Source organism: Macaca thibetana, chromosome 15 (assembly GCF_024542745.1).
Source record: "Macaca thibetana thibetana isolate TM-01 chromosome 15, ASM2454274v1, whole genome shotgun sequence".
NCBI classification, from domain to species: Eukaryota; Metazoa; Chordata; class Mammalia; order Primates; family Cercopithecidae; genus Macaca; species Macaca thibetana.
This window is the reverse complement of record NC_065592.1, coordinates 15,045,227-15,062,728: the sequence shown is the minus strand read 5'-3', so window position 1 is coordinate 15,062,728 and position 17,502 is coordinate 15,045,227. Positions and strand designations below refer to the sequence as shown.

Here is a 17,502-nt window from a genome sequence, read left to right as displayed (position 1 = left end):
GAACATAGATCATAAATGTCTGAATCCAACAGCCAAAGAAAAAACCTACTTCTTTTGTAGCCTAAACGGCATATATCTTAAGTATCCAACTTTAAATTCCTCTTGAAATCAGCTGAGAATCAAACAATATGTAAAGAGAGATCTATAGACTCCATTTTTAATCACACTTTTCTCTCTGGATGTTTAACTTTAGTAAACAGAGTAGTGTGTGGAGAAATTAGTTTAGCAGAAATTAGGCATGCTTACTACATCACAGTTTGACCACTTTGTACAAGTGATTGTTGAGCTATCTTCCTGAGATGCCTATTAGAAATATTTTATTAATAATAATAGCTAGCAGTGGATGATGGTCTAGTAACATTCATGGCACTTCGGTCATATTATTTCTAGTTGTCATCACTTTATGGCAGGTGTCCTCATTTTGCTGACGGGGATGTTAAGGCACACACCCACAGAAGCTCAGCAACTTGCCCAAATTACAGAGATAAATGGCGAAGTTGGGATTCAAACTCGGGTTCACTGACTGCTCAAAAAGCCCATGGGCCAGCGACATTTTCCCCAACAAAAGAAAAACAAAAACAAACAGAACAACAACATGCATTAATTTGTGCAGAAAATGTCGGATTTCAGCTTGCTTACACGTTGCCCTGGCCCATTTAACGGCCTTCCAAATCAATTATTTTAGGTCATTAAGAGGAAGTTTAATTTGGTTGACAAACACCCCTACTGTGGTGACCTCACATATCAACAACAAATGCCTGATGGTCACAAACCCATACCATGAGTCGGTTGAGCATGGTGTTAAACAAAACCACATGCGCCCAGATTTCAAGTGGGATTTGTCTAGGCCAAGGGTACGGCTCTTCAATCATCACACTGCTGATCTCTGAGCTCCCACAACGGCCCCGCCCCTAATCACTTGCAAGGAGTTTATGAAGTCAACAGTCCCACGTGGCTGGGCTCAGTTAAAAAATAAGTTTAAGCTAATGTCAGTTTAGAAAAAGTCACTCTTTAGAAAAATAAAAACAGAGGAGGAAAAAGGAGGGCAGAGTCAATCTTAGGTAGGTGTCTTTTAGTTTCTTTGTAAGGGAAGTATATCAATTCTACACCTATAAAATATTGATAATCACTTCCATTTATTTGGCACCCAACGTGTGTCAGGCACCAATCTGAGTGTTTTCATGTACCTTCTTATTTACTCTTCATTGAAAACGCCTATGAAACGGGGCAACTACCTATTTTACCAGTGAGGAGTCTGGGGCTCAAAGAGGCACCTTCACATACCCATCTGCAAAACAGAGGCACCTCTCTCAAAGTGGTGGCAATGAGAAATTACATGGCTAAAGCGGCATGTACATTAGTAGACCCTCATTCAATGGTCAAGATTATTATGTATAGTTGTTTCCAACAGGAATCTCTTAAGAGGATAGCAAAAGAGCAGTTTTGTGCAAAGTGGTCAAACTGTGTGATGTAGTAACCATACCCTTTTCCTCTGAGAAACAGATTTCTGATTTAAACAAAGGAGTCTGTTTAGGCCGGGTGTGGTGGCACACGCCTGTAGTCCCAGCTACTCGGGACGCTGAGGCAGGAGAATTGCTTGAACCCAGGAGGTGGGGGATGCAGTGAGCTGAGATGGCGCCACTGCACCCCAGCCTGGGCAACAAAGCAAGACTCCATCACAAAAATAAAAATAAATAAATACATAAAAGTGCTTGTTTAAAGTGACCTAGTAGTGGTGAGACCAGAATATGAACTCAGGTCTGTATGACTCCGGTGCCCAAGAACTCTCTGTTACACAGCCCCCCTGCTCACTGTCCACTGCTCCTTACCTCAATCTGGCAGGAATTTGACTCATTCAAGCTTCTCTTGGTAACAATTTATAAACTTTAAGTTTTCTCTGAAGTCAGTTTTAACATTGCTAAATGCAAGCTATATATAATGACATAAATGATGATAGGAAAATACGAAAATGAAAGTATCAATGATGGTTTCGCCTCTTCTACTGGGATTCTCATCATTACTGAGTTTTTCTCATCTGTAACAGAGGACTATTCCATCTGACATGAGAATGTTTCATCATGACAAGTTAGACTGAAAATGTACTGACTACAAGAGATACTTAACTCAGCCAGAAGTACTTGTTCCCTTTGAATACATAAATTACTACTAAAGCTTTTAAAATTGTTTTATATTAACTAATTCCACCATTAGGATAAGTGGCATTTGAGATTCATACTCATTTTAAAAGCAAATGCTTACTGTGAAGAGGAGACAGCTTCTAAGGGAAATCCATCTGTTCAATCCAGGGCCTTCCTCGAGGCCTAAGGTGAGCAGAGCCTGCTGCGTTTGCAGTAGGAACCTTCTGGATGGTACGAGACTCGTAAGTGATGACTGTACATGAGAACACAGAGCATGCTAAGGAAATTCCAGGGCCAAGCCACTGTTCAATTACCTTTTTCCTTACAAAATACAACAATCTTCATCCAGGGTTTCACTGATTTAAACTTTGCCTCTTATTTTTATACTAGTAACTAGGAAGATGAATGTTTGGCATAGTATTTTTAAAAAGCCCTTCACATTTGATCTAACTGAATAAACTACATCAGTTAATTCTCACAAGTCTTTGATATGGATAATATCAATTTAATTTTACAGATAAGAGAGTGGAGACTTGATGAGGCCAAGTAACCAGGTTCCAGTCAAAGTATACTCAGAGCTTGTCTCTGGAGGAATATGGGGCCACCAGCTGCAAGCCCTCCTTTCCCCTCCTCAACACAATCCCCAGTGCCCAGCACTGAGAAGGAAAAGCCCAGGACAGGTGGGGACTCTGCCCAGGACTGGGGTGGCACAGGCATAATCCACATGACCTGATGGGAGGGTACACAGATCAGAGGCTCTGGGGGCTGATAAACCCCTTACAGCTGAAGGCCTGGGTACAAATTACAGTTGTCCCTCAATATCTGAGGGGGATTGGTTCCAGGGCCCTTGTGAATACCAACATCTGCAGATGCTCAAGTCTCTGATACCTAAGGGTATAATGTTTGCATATAACCAATGCACATACTTCTGTATGCTTTAAATTGTCTCTAGATTACTTATAATACCTAATACAATGTAAATGTTAAATAGTTGTGGTACTGTATATAACAACTATGATACAACAATTATACAAATATTATACAAAAATAGCCAATACTGTATTGGCTTTTTAATTTATATTCTTTCCTTTTTTTTTTTTTCCAAATATTTTTGATCTGTGGTTGGTTGAATCTGTGGACATGGAACCTGTGGATGCAGAGGGCCAACTGTATTTTACCTCTCAGAGCCTCAGCTTCCCCATCTGCAAGTGTGGATATCTCCTACTTTGCAGAGAATGTCTGAGGAATGCTCAAACATTAAAACAGGTCAAGTCCTCAGCACAGTGGTTGGCAAGTACTCAAAAGATGTTAAAGTCTCCTCCAACCCTTTCTCTTTCTTGCCATGAGCCTATGAATGAAACTATCAGGTGAAATTTTTCATGCAAATATCACTTTTTATTTCATTTTATTTTGAGACAGGGTCTTTGTCACCCAGGCTGGAGCGCAGTGGCACAACTATGGCTCACTGCAGCCTTGAACTCCTGGGCTTGGCTTGAGTGATCCTCCTGCCTTAGCCTTCTGAGTAGCTGGAACTACAGCTGCGTGTCACCACACCTGGCTTTTTTTTTTTTTTTTTTTTTTAATTTTATGTAGAGATGAGGTCTCACTGTGTTGCCCAGGCTGTTTTTCAATAAAGCAAGAATATGATCACTTGGCACTAACAAATGTCACATGGAACATCTCTATTCTTGTGAGGACACATATACAAGTCACCATTTATACCTGGATGTAAATGTGGCTCAGAATTTTGCATCAATTGCAGCATTAACAAATGTGAACTACATCTTACTTCTGTCTACATGTGGAGTCCTACAAAGAAGCAAAATAGTACAATGGTAAACAAGAAACACTCTCCTTTACTCTGTTTAAAAATAAATATCAAAAAAAGAGAAAGGAACAAAGCATGAAAGACTTTCTATGCCAGGGGAAAAATGAAAAGAAAAAACTAGTTAAAATAGTGCCAACTCAATTGACAGAAATTCCAGTTCTTTGAAATGCAAAGGAAAAAAACCCCATTACTTTCCCCTTGCCTGTAAATAAATGAATCCTATTATTTTGTGTAAAAGCTCCATAGTTAAATTGGGAACTTCGTTGTAGACACAGACAAATGTGGCCTCTGGATCCCAGAGACCAAGATGAGCTTTGATTTGGCACCTGGATGCTGTCCTCCAACGGGCGGCTCAGTGCTGTTTTAAGCACTTGTATATTTACAAAACCAGGCTTCTAGGGACCCATGGCTAAGCCTTCCTAGATAAAAGATGGTGAAAGGAGCAGAATGCTAGGAGTTCCCCATGCACCCATCACTCGCCTCTTGAAATTGCATTGGAGGGGAGAAGCAGCTGGGGGCCTGCCAATTGGTCCCTGGGTCTCACTCCCCCTGCTCCTACTGCCTTGAACTACCACATAGTATATAAAATACATTCATACCCTTAAACTGAGGTGTAGAAAGAATAGCTAATTCATAAAATGTACTTGAAAACAGAGAAGAAACGACACAATCTAGTAAAAGTGGTGCTAATACTCTGAAGAAAGTCATCACTACAAACACATCTGTCACAGCTTGGTAGCAAAGAAACCATGTAGAAGCTCAGGTTTGGGACACTGACCCATCTGAATTTTATGTACATGTTTTTGATGTGCAATTTCCTTAAGAATTACCTTGATCTTTGCAAATATCAATTTACTTTATTAACATGGTTAAGTGGTTTCCAAGCATTTTATATGGAAGGACTGTGCTTCTAATGGCCCAGAAGGAGAAGGCCTGACCATGTCCCTCCTCTATTTACACCCTTCAATGGCTCTCCATTGCCCTATAAAGTTCAAACTCTTTACTGCAGCCTCCAAGGCCCTGGACGGGCTGGGCCTGGCCTGCCTACCTCAGCTCATGCTCCTATCAGAGGCTGAACTAACTCATACCTCCTGGAAAGCCCCCTTTGCCTACACCTAAGTCTTTGCAGATGCTGCTCTCTGTTCCCTGGTTTACCTAATTCTTACATTTATCTGCTAGGTTTCAGTGTGCGCATTCTCTTCCTCTGAGAAGCATTATTCTCAAGGCTAGGGTCAGCCTCTCTCCTCCCAGAACCTACAGCATCCCAAATTCACTACAATTACTTTATAATGTTCTGCATCTGGTCTAGACACAACCCTGTGAAGGTGGAGATTACATCACATTCACCATTTCTATACAGAGCTCCTAGCATAAACATGGTGCCCAGTACTCAGAAAGCTCTCAGAACTCTGTTGTAGAAAGGAATGTATATTGTGTCCCCACCACATGCCAGACACTGGTATATGCTGTCCATATACAGGACTCAGCTCTTAGGAAGAAAGTAAGATATAGAAAGATGAAGTATCATGGCTGGAGTTAGCACAGCAGGGAAGTGGTCAGGCAGGTGTTTGAAAGTGCATTTGTCAAATTCTACAGAAGTGTCATTCCCAAGCCTGGTACCGTGCCTCTGCATTGCAGACCAGGAGGAAACAAGGCAGGAACAAACCAATTGTGTTGAAACTGTCTTTCCCTAGGATATGAGGATGACGATCCTGGGAACCCAAGAACTCCCAAAACACAGTTTCAAAGCCATCAGTTTAACAATGGAAACGGCTTGAAGGCCTCCAAAGAAGTAAACCCAGCAAGGACTGCTGACCTTTGTTGAGCTCTTTATGTGCAGGTACTGTGCTGGGCATCTGATAGGCATTATCTCACTGGCTCCTCCCTTTTCTCCCATAAGGGAGACACAGCCATTATCCTCAGTGTACAGGTGAGAAATTAGAGACTCAGAGGTGAAGCACCTTGCCCACGATCAAGTAAGCAGGAAGTAGGGGTGTCACATTCTAACTGCTCTGCTTTACTGCCCCTGTGTACGGGTGGAGCTTCATTTACAAGCCACCTGAGCCTCTGTCTGGAACTGTCATTGCTGTCACCTTTCCCTTCTCCTTCCTGACCACCCCACCACCAAGGATAGAAAACACCTTCTGGATGCCTCCCTCATGTCACTCTGAGGTCTGTACACAAAGCACTGTTTGTGAGGCTTGGGGAGGAAGGTCTTCATTTATCAAACAGGAGAAGCACCATCGACCACACATGACCTGGCACCTGCTACCAGAGATGGCACAGAAGAGGGGCTGCATAAATGTCTCTTGAGCTAAATTGAGATCGCTTGAATGAAAGGACAGTCACTGTGGAATCTGGCCGTGTTTTGGGATTTCCTAGCTGCCAGCTAACACGATCATTCTCTCCAAGAAGAAACTAGGTCTATGCCAATACCCTTGGCTATTCTGCTAACATGCCACTACCCTCGGATTGCTTAAATGAGAGAGAGACTATAAACAGGCAGAAGGAGACAGAAGAATGGCGATCAGGTATACACTTGTCACTTTGGGAGGAAGGCGAACTCTGTAAGGTGACTAGGTTACCATTTAATGGCATCCTTAAGAGCATGAACCAGAATTAGGTATTTCCTCAAAATAACCTTTTTAAAAATAAGAATGCAAGTTTGTAATTTATATTTCTTTTTGTGCAACAAATTTGAGTGTCATAAAAATGGTTAAAAAGTCTTCCTATGGTAGCTTTTTCTAAACTTTTATGAACATCTGCCACATTCATTTGAAGTTTAAAAAATTCTGGCACATATGCAAAGGCATAATAAGGTGCCTATAGCTTTCAAGAAAAAATAACAAGACAGTCAAAAATAAGCCTTTTGCTGAATTGCCAGTAAGAAAACTAGTGTAGCAAGAGGAGATGGGCCTTCCTGAGCACCTTCCGTAAAGAGCTTTCCTTTGGCCCCAGATCTGAATTGGAGGTTCCTGCAGGAAACCGCAGGGGAAGCATCCCTTTCACCTGAAGGGTACAATGGAACTAGATAAACCCAATCAGAAAGTACAACTACGGCACTCAGAAGCTGAGCTGAAACTCCAGGGAGGAGGTCAGGAGACTGAATTCTAAGATTCGGTAGTTCACGGCTGCCCCACACACCCAGGAAACACTTCTTTGTTCAGAAAGTGTCTTGGCTGGTTTCAAGAGTGGGGCAACTCCCATTTTTGTTTTTATTTTTGTGCTGACTACACAGGAGTTCAGCACAGCAAACTCCTTCCCAGCCTCTGTCAATCAGCAGGGCTAAGGTCTATCTTAGCCAGTACCCCCTGAGCCTTCTCCCTTAACGCCCTTCAGAGGCTGAGCAGAAGAGACCTGTACCCATTCATGTAAGTGCAAAACTCTGTCTCAAGTTTCAACTGCAAAATGTATGCATATTTTACCATGTTTTACTACAAAAGGCCTTATTTTAAATTACTTACAATTATATAAAAAGTAAAAAATTCACTTCCCACACCTGTAAGTAAAATTATGGCATTGGGTTGCCTGAAAACAGTGATGCCTATTAGAGGGCTTCTAAATGTGCTCCAAATTACAGCTTTCCAAGCATTCACTCAACGCTTCTTTTCACAAAGCATTTGCTCAGAGAATATCACCTGTGTGGCATCCTGTTAGGTGCTGAGGACACCACAGTGAATGATGCACAGTCCTTGTTCCCAAAGAAGTCATCCTCCAGGGGATGATGGAGAGAGACAAGGAAGCAAACAGCTATTATTCAGAGCAAGAGGCACCGTAAGTCAAAGAAGAAAACAGAGCAGGAGGACTTCTTGGAAGAGGCGGAGAAGGGCAGGGCTAATGCATGCAGAGGGGAGGGAATGTGGGTATGTTTAGGGATCAGCAAGAGCACGAGCTAACATGGGTCAGTGACCAGGCAGAAGGCTTGACAGCAGCAGAGAGACTGTGCAGAACCCAGGGACTGTGTAGGGGAGGCTGGAAGGCTCCTCCCCAAGCATTATGTAGCCCATGGTTATCAAGTGACCGGGTGAAGGGCAACCCATGCACTGTTGTGACTATGCACTGAACTTTATATTCATCTCCATACCTCCAGGACCTAGCAAAATGCTTGGAACATAAGAGGTCCTCATGTTGTTTATCAAATGAATAAGGCTTTTGCAAGAATCCAAGAAAGCAAAGCAAAGTGTCAATGAAGGCAGTGAGGAAAGAACAGGGTGAGAGACATTTTAGAGCTTTGTGAGTATTTAGAGAGGATGAGGAAGAAGAGCATTCAGCCATGATCAGTGTGTCCCACTTAGGTGTCACTGAAGGCAGTAGTGCCATTCACAGGAACCTGGAACAGTGGAAGGGGAGTGGAGTGGCTTACAGAGAGAGAGAGAGAGAGAGAGAGAGAGTGTGTGTGTGTGTGTGTGTGTGTATAGATAATAAATTGTTTAGGGAAGACTGGGGAAGACATCTGTAGTACATCCAGGTGAAATCCAATTGGCACTTTAAACTTTGGACCTGAAGTTCAGAGAGAGGCAGACCAGCATTAAAATCCCAGCTGAGTCATTGACATTGACCTGGTAGCTGAAGCAAAAGGCCTTAAACAAGGTGACTAGAGGGCACATAGAAAAGAAGAGAAAGACACAACTAGAAACTTGGAGAATGCTGAGGCGCTGGGACATAAAAAGGAGTCTGAAAAAGCCTGTGCTGGAGCAGTCTGGAAGGCAGGAGGAGAGGCAGGCGGGAGGGAACTGTGGACTCTGATAGACCAAATAGTCGTTATATTAGTGTTTCAAACTCTACAGCAATTGGCACTAACGGTCCATTGGAAAGTATTCACTTTGAATTTCAGTTTTTCATACGGGAGCTTTGAATAGACCCCCAAACTTGACAAACAAAGGTAAAACACAGAAGAAATCTCTTCAATCTGATCTAAATACATCATCCCAGATAGTCCATAAACTGTGTACTGTATGTGCTTAGGGCTGGGTGATGACAAGGAGGAACTGTTAACAGAATGTAGGAGCCACATGGCCGGCCTGTCAAATTAGAAATTTGAGCAGATTTCTGTGGTCTATTTTGATCAAGATTCTCAATGTCAAACAAACAGGTTTTTCGATAACCAACTTCTTTCATTTTCGTAAGCACAATAGCACAGTGTGCAACAGTTAGTGAAGCAGGTGGTCCTCGTCGACGTGAAATGAAGGGAACAGAAGAAGAGAAGTAGCACTTCCTTCAAGACATGCAAAGCACCACCGCAGACGGACATGGCTGTAGATTTTCCCTCTGAGAGCTTATCTCCTGTGCAACACAGGCAAGCCCCCTCCCCACGCCTCATTTTGCTCTAGTACAAATTAAAACTCTCTCCTAAGGAGGAAAGGGCTTAGGGTACATGTCTACAAACTAATGACACTTACAAAAGCACAGAAAAGTCCTTTAAAAGAATTGCTATCTAATTGGTACAGCCATACAGAAAGCAATCTGGCATCCGATGCATAGCTTTGACCAAGCATTTCTACTTTAGGGGTTCTATGCTAAGGAAATGAGGCAAAATGCAGATAAAGCCTTATGCATAAAGATGTTCGCTGAAATGCTATTTATAATAGTGAAAAATTATAAACAACCTCAGTGTCCAACAGTAGGAAAACGGTTACGTTGTGGTATATCCAAATAGTGGGAATGATAGGTGGCAAATTAAAAATTATTACTGAGAGTAGATAAAAACATGTAGAAATTCCCAAGCCATGTTAATTAAAGACATAAAATTACAAAGCATATCAATTATGCATATTTATACAAAACATATATTTAGACAATAAAGACTAAGAAGGAGATTAGTAAAATGCTAACAATGGTTCAATCTGGAATAATGGTATCGTGGATAATTTTAATTTCCTTCTTCATGATTCTATGTACATTTTATATCACATTTACTACAATGAAGAATGCAATATTGCTATAGCGATTAGAACAAACATTTTGAAAAGCAAATCATTTCCCTTCCCTCATTCAAACCCTTAAAGAACCCTTTCCTCCTGCCTCCTTGACTCTCTCTCCCTCAACCCGTGAAAATCCACAGTCTCTAGGCAAAGTGGGAAAACCCTGAAAACAGAGTCCAATGCAGAGCGTACAAGCTGAACGCTCAGCTCTGTGCACCTGGGAGGTGCTGCTTCGGCACGCTCCCACATGCAGAGCTGTGACTGCCGAGACTGGGTCTCTCCACCGCCACACAACGAAACAAAGCCCCAGGTAGAGCCATCTGGGGAGGAAAGAAGCCAACTTACCTCCATTAAACTTAAATGGATTCCTATGAGGTAGGGCATGGGAGCACTGTGAAGAGAAACAGAGACACACAGCTGCTTTAATGTCTGTTGCTTCTGACAGAAAATTACAGATGGTTCACTATTTGGAGAAAAACTGTTTTAATAAACGTATGCACAGTTACATTTCCTTTCACAACAAAAATCCTAATATGACATTTTGTTCCCAAGCCTTGAAACTTCAGAAGAATTTCAAAACGTGGGCAGCATTGGAAACAGCATGGGTATCAGGAAGAGCATCAACCTTGGTATTAGTCCCTAAAGAGCAGCTCTGCAACTGCACAGCCTCAGTTGCCTTATCTTTAAAATGGAATCCTGGATTGCAGCCAGCATGTTGTTATTAGAATCAAAGAAAATATACGTTAAATGATCAGCAGAGTTCTAATACAAATGGGAACGATTATTGCCATGATTACAACAGAAAAAGCAGTTAAGGTTGGATGAAGGGCATAATGTGTTTCAAAGAAGAATATTTTGTATTTTCTGCTTCCTCTGTCATCAAGAGATGTGATCTAACTGTCCATTCTGATTGGACAACGTACTTGGAGAGCTGCCAGCAAGCATCTCCTCCCCAGTTGCACACATGCCATCCCATGACACTATAATTCAGAAAGCCTCTGCCAACTGCTTCATTCACAGAGCCACGGGTTCCCTAAGTCAGTGACCGAGCAAAGGCATGAGAACTCCACTCTAGTGGGTTTAAAACCTGGGCATTTTGGATACACCAGTCCTGCCTTTGGTTTCAGGGGTTGGTGTGTACGTGTGTGTGTGTATACATTATCATTTATGTTACCTACCAATAACAAATGTGCTAGACATTATATGAGGAAGTTTAAATTCATCTATTCTAATCCACACAACAACTTTGCAATACCCATAGATACAACACCCATTTTACAGAGAAGGGACTAGGCCTAAAGAGGTTAAATCACTTACCTAACACCACAAAACAAAGTCAGTGGTAGACTTGGGATTTGACTCCCAAATATGCATTTCTTCCTTTGTACCACACTGATTTTGTAATACAGAACCTGAAATCCCCAAGCTCACTTCCCGTGCAATGCTTTCCTTTGGGTCAGGGGAAGGAGGTCAAGGAAGAGTGAGGAAGGGTGTGACTGGCAACTTTTCCATCTATCTCTCTAGTATGGGATGTATTCTATGAAATGTGCAGATGGTATTTTGTGAACCTAGAGAAAAGATACCTGACTCAGACTGGGGTGACCAGGTACTTTTCTTCTGGGGCAGCTGGTAGAGTAGAGGTGGATGATCAAGGATGGCTCTTTGGGGACAAAGTTGGAGAAACAAGGATTGGTAAGTAATGAGACAGGAGAGGTTTGCTTCCAACTGAATACTATGGAGTTTAGGCTTTATCCTGAAAGCAATGGATAGGCCATTCTAAACATCACATGTATATTGTTGCTCAAACACTTAAAAATAAGAAAGGGCATGATTCCCTCATTACCATTCAACAAATAAAATTCAAGCAAAAATCCTTTCTTTCCCTCTTTCCCCAGAATATAAAATGTCCTCCTTACCACAGATCTCAGCAGTAATATAATATGTCTTGGGAACATGTAAAATAGACTTGAATATTAGCAGCTCAGTTTGCTAACTATTCTAGAAGACTTTTGTATTTGATAATAGCTAAAGAAAGAACTATATACACAACTGCAGTGAAAGTGGAGTTGTCTTTTCTTCTTCTCTTTTTTTTTTTCTTTTTTAAGGTATCTGCTGTGTGCATTCAACTTCTCTTTGCTTCTAGGGGCAAGGAAATGCCCTGTGACATTTTTTTTTCCCCTAAACTGTAAACCATTAGTTTAGCTGCCAGCTACACAAACGCTCCAACTTCCCAGTGTGCCTGGCTCTGCTGTCCAAGCTTTTTCCAGTGTACACTGAAATGAATGTGTTTCTAATTAAGTAGCTTCAGGAACACGACAGCTTCAATGTCAAAAATACAAAGTCTGAACCCTGGCAGGAAGTCTTAAGACTGCAAATGTCTCATCTAGTGGAACCTTGCCTAATGTAATGAAAGGAAGCAGGAAGAGTACAAATTCCAGAAAAATGGCCACTTATTAATGTGACCAGAAGCACAGCCTAACACATAGAAGGGAGAAAGCGCAAATCCATAATATTTAACTAAATCTTATCACCTTTCCCATGTCCTACATTTAATCATGCAATTGACCAGTGACCATGAGTTTTAACCAGAATTGTAGAACTGAAATTCCAACAAACGAATTAATATACAGAAAAAGACATTCAAATGGCTGAAAATAAACATGTATACCAAAAGCCCTCTGTATAACTTAACCATAGGATCTTATGTATGTAGACTTTAGTGCTATGCCCTTTTGTCCTACAATAAAAATCAATCACACCCTGAAAGGAAAAAGGGACGTCATGGAAAAGACTGAAGATGCAAGAAAGGGCAAAATGGAACTCATTCTTCAAGTATCTTCAGATAGGCATTTTTAAAAGCCCAATAATTTTCCAAAGAGTAATTATGGCCTATCGTAGAAATGTAGTTTTCTTAGCCAAGTATTGTTAGAACTGCAACAGCTCTGTATTTAGAAAATATTTAAAACACATTTATTCTGAAATCATAGCAGCTCCATGTTTTGTATGAATGTAAATTTGGACAAATACCTTTTACACTGTCATCATTTACGTACAAAGCCTCAGATATTTCCCTGAATCTACTGCATGTTTGCTCTGCAAATAGATAATTACGAATTCCAAGTGGTGACAGGGAGAGGGAAGAAAAAGAAACCCAGAATTTCCTGAACATCTCAATGTGGTACTTATCCAATTGGGTAATTCTAGGTACAGTCTGAAAACAATTTCTATTCTCAATAATTATTGTAGCTACTGACTCAGTTTCTTGGAAACCTCTTCTTTGTCTTTTTATTTTTAAAAGAAATGTTTGGGGAGAAAAACACCTACCCATGATTATATTATCCTAACACAATTACTTTTTCTTTTGCATTCCTTTCTAATACTGGCTCACATTAAACAGGTTTATATCTTCGAAATCATAAAAGGCATACATTGTATTATTTTCTCATTGGCTACATGAACATTTCCCAGATTGTTCTATAATTTTGTGATTATTAAAGACTGCATAATATTCCACCAAATATGGATGTACCATAATTTATTGAATGCTATCCCTAGAGTAGACATTAAGTTGCTTCTAACTTTTCACTATCATAAGTATCACTGTGATAAAAATGAACACCTTCATGTTGCATGAATTCCTAGACACAAATTACTAAAAATTAAAGGACAGGGCTGTTTCTTATTGTTTGTTATATCCTAGCAGAGCGTTTTCCAAAAAGGCAGTACCTGGCCTAGTGGAAATCTTTCAGGACTGTTGCAGAGATTAGAGACAACCTCCGAGGTACCTGGCACAGGTGCAGCACATGGTAGGGTTCTCTCTGAGCCCCTGGCATGGCTGGCACCATTGGACCCACTCTCTTACTACCCACAGAATGGTTTCTTGTTCCAGCCCTGGTTCTGTAGGACACCCACTCCAGGATACCCGGTAAACTGCTGGTAAGAATGGTCAAGATGCCATGAGGAATGGGAGGTGCTTGACAGGCATCTCTACACATGGATTTCTGACTGCCAAGCACACTCCTGTCTCCTGGATACTCCACTGAGTTCAGGAGGGTTGCTTATCACTTTCTTCAGGAGGGTGCCTTTCCTTTCTAATGTACCACCAATAATGGAAAAACTATCAAGGAAACAATGGTTCATGACTTTCTGATCACTTGGACACATTTTTAAAAACCTGTTATCACTCTTGAGCATACATTAAAAATAAAACATAGCAAAATAAACTGGGTAAGCTTTTTTTTTTTTTTTTTTTTTTTTTTTTTTTTTTGAGACGTTGTCTTGCTCTATCGCCCAGGCTGGAGTGCAGCGGCGCGATTTCGGCTCACTGAAAGCCCCACCTCCCGGGTTTACACCATTCTCCTGCCTCAGCCTCGCGAGTAGCTGGGACTACAGGCGCCCGCCACCACGCCTGGCTAATTTTTTGTATTTTTAGTAGAGATGGGGTTTCACTGTGTTAGCCAGGATGGTCTCGATCTCCTGACCTCATGATCCGCCCACCCCAGCCTCCCAAAGTGCTGGGATTACAGGCGTGAGCCACCGCGCCCGGCCTTAAGTTATTTTTTAAAAAAACTTCTTCATGTTCAGAATCCAACTCATCTGAATCCTTTTCTGATCCAGAGGCATCAACGTCCATGTTTTTCCAAGGGTATCTCAATTACAAAACCAAACCAAAATCCATCCAGAAGTGATCTTCCTGTTTAGGTCCTTATTTGTTGCTGTTCTAGAAAATTTGAATGGAAATATCTACACTTCAGTAATAGCAAATGTATATACTCTGCTTCTCTGCTCCGGCGCCCTTCAGCATTCACAGTGACTTTACCTTTCAGTGTTGAATCCTAGTGCAATTGTGAAGACATTTTAAACGGCAATTAAACAACATGTGTAGAACCAACAATGCACATAATTAAATTAAAGCGGTGATAATATTAACAGTTATAACCAAACTTACGCATAGGCGGGTCATGACAACCATGTCACAACTGCCGTATGGCTGACAGTGATTGTAAGGATGCTACTGTATATCTTGGAATAGCAGAATGGGGTGTATCTGTACGAAGCTTTTGTTCTCTGGGAATTGCTGCACTATCTGATTTCATCAGTTTCATCAGTTACGGGAGAGTAAAAGTGACTCTCTTTTCCTTCTACCCTGAAAAGGAAAAGGGCTCTGTTGCTGGTGTTGAGGCAGACACAATAGAATAACCTTTACCTGGAAGATATCTTTAGTTTGAATCCTCTTAAAGAGGAAAAGGAACTTTTATTGAACCACTATAATTCAGTCACTTTTATGCATTACAGACATAATGCTCAAGGGAACTCTGCAAAGTGGTGCTATCATCCATATTTTCAGGTTAGGAAACAGGCTCAGAAAGACAAAAGTAATTTGCCAAGATCGCACAGCTAGTCAGCGGTGAAGCCGTACTTCAGACGCAGGGCTGCTGAACAGAGAGGCCAACCTCTGTGCATGATGTCACACAGCACATACTCAGTATTTAAGTTGAAAGGAAAAGAGCGCTGGGGTACCAAAAGGGCTATTCGTCAGTCCTCTTGGTTCCAGGCCTGTGATGCCGAGCACTTCTCTGACAGGTAAGTCCGACAGTATGAGCTCATTCCCAGTAAGGAAGAAGCAAGCATACGGAAACTGCAGACTTATTAAGCGATCCTGTAGTCCTCGTTCATTATTACTGCACTTCCACAATTTAATTCCACTCCCCCAGATAACCAGAGCTCTCTTAATCATGTTCCCCTGAGGTGAACAGCTACTAATTGGAAATGAGTCCAGTGAAATAAAGGAACACTGGCTAATAAACAACAACAACAACAACAACAAAAACAGCTTCCCAAGACAAAGTGGGAGGGGAGAGGAAACGAAGGGAGAGGCAGGAGGTCCCTTCACCTCCAGGTGAGCAACACCTCTGCCATCATGAAAGAACACAGCTTAGGGCAGCCCAGGGATTTGGAAAGACCACTGTTTTTCTGTTTTTCATATAAACACATAGGTATTCACGTTACAATATACACATCACAGTGCCACCTTATCTCTCAAAGGCCCACCACCTTATTAACCAAATACCCTGATCAGGCAAAGGAAAGTCACAGTCAGAAAGGAAAACTCTGAAGGAGGTCTTATGTGAGCTTTTCTTTCTTTTTTTGTAAAAGACACAAACGTGTAAACATAGATTGTCTTGTGGTTTTAAATTCTGCTCGAAATAATGAGCCTGGCTTTGTTAGACAGGTTAAAGGACAAGAGAGTGGGAAAAAGAACAAGAATGGACACCAGAGAACATATCTTGCTGGAGAATGCGAATGATCACAGTTTTGGACTTACTGAGAGCGATGAGACAGCTGCTCTTCAGGCTAATGTAACGGCTAGTGTAGGACACGAAGCCAGTAAGAGCAGCCACCACTGACTGCAAATTTGCCAAGAGCCAGCACTAGGCTAAGGCATTTTCTCATTATATTCTCACCATAGCAGCATAAGGTAGGTACTATCGGAAATACCATTTCACAGATGGAAAAACTAAGATTGGAGAAGCTAAATCATTCCTCTGACATCACACAGCTAGTAAGTGGCAGAACTGGGACTAGAACCCAAGTCCATGATACAGGGATAAAGCAAGCTTCTTATTTCCTGGAGATCAGCATTCCCACAGCCTGCAGAGGAAGAAGGTTAGGTGGTTTTCTCTAACCTGCTCCAGCCTGCAGCTGTGACAAGACCTAGGAGCTTCCACATTCTGTCTGAGATCCTCCTCCCCTGCTACCTTTTCCACCACAGGAGGCTTCTGGTCCCAAAAGTGCCTCTGAGCTCATCTCAGTCACACAGTGGCCCTACAGGCCTCAGCTTCGCTATTCCTCCAAGTCCTACTGAAGCCCTGCTGCCTGCCTCTCAGATTGCCCAGTGGTGGCTAACACTTCTCTTGGTAGGGGCTTTTGTCTGAGTTACTCATTTGGCATAAAGCACGTGCTGATTTGAGGGGTGATTCTAGATTGTCAGTCACAGAAGCACAGAATCCTGTTTCCCAGAGCCTCCCATGGTGCCACGTGCAGAGCAGGAATGATACAAACAGTCGAGCTGCTATTTACTGAGCACACACCACATTTCAAGGGCTGCATGGGAGGCTCTAGCTACCTTATCTCATTTAATCCTCAAATGATCCAATTTATATCATCCATTTTATAGCTTTTTTTTTTTTTTTTTTTTTTTTTTTTTTTGAGACAGAGTCTTGCTCTGTTGCCCAGGCTGGAGTGCAGTGGTGTAATCCTCGCCCACTGCAACCTGTCTCCTGGGTTCAAGTAATTCTCCTGCTTCAGTCTCTCGAGTTGCTGGGATTACAGGTGTGCACTACCATGCCTGTCTGATTTTTGTATTTTTAGTGGAGACAGGGTTTCACCATGTTGTCCAGGCTGGTCTCAAACTCCTGACCTTAGGTAATCCACCTGCCTCGGCCTTCCAAAGTACTGGGATTATGGGCGTGAGCCACTGTGCCTGGCCATTTTACAGACTTAAAAAGGTAATCTCAAAAACGTGCCCATGGTCACGCTGTTAATCGTGATCCCAGTCCAAATCCTTCTACTTCCAAGTCTCTTACACTACTCTTACTTGCTAGTGACTTATCTT

The 17,502-nt window shown here is 41.8% G+C and overlaps 2 protein-coding genes across 11 annotated transcripts in view; one reads left to right on the top strand and one right to left on the bottom strand.

Moving 5' to 3' along the window:
• NEK6 (NIMA related kinase 6) overlaps positions 1-17,502 on the top strand; it is a 984,684-nt gene that overhangs the window by 220,966 nt on the left and 746,216 nt on the right. The gene's annotated exons all lie outside the window — the stretch shown is intronic.
• DENND1A (DENN domain containing 1A) overlaps positions 1-17,502 on the bottom strand; it is a 547,088-nt gene that overhangs the window by 216,635 nt on the left and 312,951 nt on the right. For all 10 annotated transcript variants that reach the window (XM_050760580.1, XM_050760581.1, XM_050760572.1 and 7 more), the window contains one exon: positions 10,233-10,278. In XM_050760580.1, the coding sequence (XP_050616537.1) occupies positions 10,233-10,278 (46 nt within the window). The remainder of the gene's footprint in view (positions 1-10,232; positions 10,279-17,502) is intronic.